The sequence below is a fragment of the Crinia signifera genome, chromosome 11, assembly GCF_055691185.1.
Source record: "Crinia signifera chromosome 11, ASM5569118v1, whole genome shotgun sequence".
NCBI classification, from domain to species: domain Eukaryota; kingdom Metazoa; phylum Chordata; class Amphibia; order Anura; family Myobatrachidae; genus Crinia; species Crinia signifera.
The window spans coordinates 37837026-37838576 of NC_139227.1; the positions used below are offsets into that span (position 1 = coordinate 37837026).

At 44.2% G+C, this 1551-nt stretch overlaps 1 protein-coding gene across 1 annotated transcript; it reads left to right on the top strand.

The window, feature by feature from the left end:
* The first annotated feature begins 408 nt into the window (after positions 1–408).
* On the top strand, positions 409–1240 carry IL17C (interleukin 17C). The gene is made up of 2 exons (XM_083164996.1): positions 409–707; positions 863–1240. The coding sequence occupies exons 1-2, from the start codon at positions 541–543 to the stop codon at positions 1101–1103; spliced, it is 408 nt and encodes a 135-aa protein (XP_083021122.1). The 5' UTR covers positions 409–540; the 3' UTR covers positions 1104–1240.
* The last annotated feature ends 311 nt before the right edge of the window (positions 1241–1551 follow it).

A 1551-nucleotide genomic window follows, 5' to 3' on the forward strand; every position in this document is an offset into this window, starting at 1 on the left:
GAAAATGGGAACTGTGTGGGGTCCTGAGGACCGAGTTTGAGAACCACTGGTGTAAGGCATTTTACACTGTCTTCAGCGGCGCATCAAAAGCTAAATAAACAAAACAAAAAAATATATAGTCAATGCCAACTACTAAAAGTGATGTTGGTGTATTCCAAATATCATTTCGAAAGGTTCCTTACTTTTTTGGGGGGAAATAATTAGCATTCTATAGATTGTAAGCTTTCGAGCAGGGCCTTCCTACCTCTATGTCAGTTTGTTAACACCCAGTTTGTTTTATCGCTGTTTCCAATTGTAAAGCGCAATGGAATATGCTGCGCTATGTAAGAAACTGTAAATAAATAAATACATTCATTCCAATATTTTCTTTCCCTGTAGTGCGCTCTTATTCTTCTGGCCGTATTCTCCGGCCAAGTCTGCTCGTCCAAGCACCACCATAACCATAACCATAACCATAAAAAGGAAAAGACGCCCTGCTTCAAGGATGACGAGTTCTCCAACATCCCTTCGAACGTCTTGGATCGTTTTTTGGGCCACAGAATGAGTTGGGAGAAATACTCCGCAGTGTCCCTGGTGCCCAAACTGGAGGAGATTGCGCGGATGCAGAAGAGACGCAAGAGGAACCCAGTAGCCACCTGCCCAAATTTCGATACGTTAAAAAGTGGTCGAGATGTGTACGAGCGCTCAATCTCACCATGGTCCTACTGGTGAGTACAGACAGTCCGTACTTTCACCTTGTAGCCACCAGATTTAGACACAAGCATTTATAAATGTTCATATGTGTGACCAAAGAGAAGAAACGTTTGTTACATCTTGGGCTACGTGTTACGGCGTCCCTAACCTCTTTCTTTAATTCTTACAGGATAAATGTTGATGAGAACCGCTACCCAAAAAAGTTGGCGTTCGCTCAGTGCCTCTGTCAGCACTGCATCAGTTCCCATACCGGCAAGCAGAACTCGTCCTTAAACTCAGTGATGATCAACCAGACCATGCTAGTCCTGATTAAGACAACATGCCCACATGACCCTACCTCATACACATTTAGCTTTAAGTACCTGAGTGTTCCTGTGGGATGCACATGCTCTGTGCCCAGGTATGCCTGATACCACTGCCATGAGTAGGCACCAGAGGACTCCCGTGGAGCCCTGTGTTCTACTCTATAATAATACACCCTGTGTCGTGGCAATGCCACACAGAGTTTTGTTTGTTTTAAAACATTTAATGTCACGTCCTTACCCCCCCCCCCCCCCCCCTTGAGGCTGGTCTAAAATGGGAGCTTTTATGTTGATTTCTGATGATTTGGTACATTTTGTATCCAGCTCATTTTAGACCATCATTTAACATCTCCCCCACCTTGATTTGCAGGTCAAATCTCTAGTAAATTGGTTCTCAATTTGAATACTATATCCTCGACTTTCGGGATATGGATGTAAAGGTAGATTCTTGTACCATATTGGTTTCTAAGGTTATAGTCACTCAGACAGTGGAAGGGCAGGGCAGGAGGGTTCCTATAGGGCAGGAGAGTCCCAGTTACGCTCCATTCTCTGATCT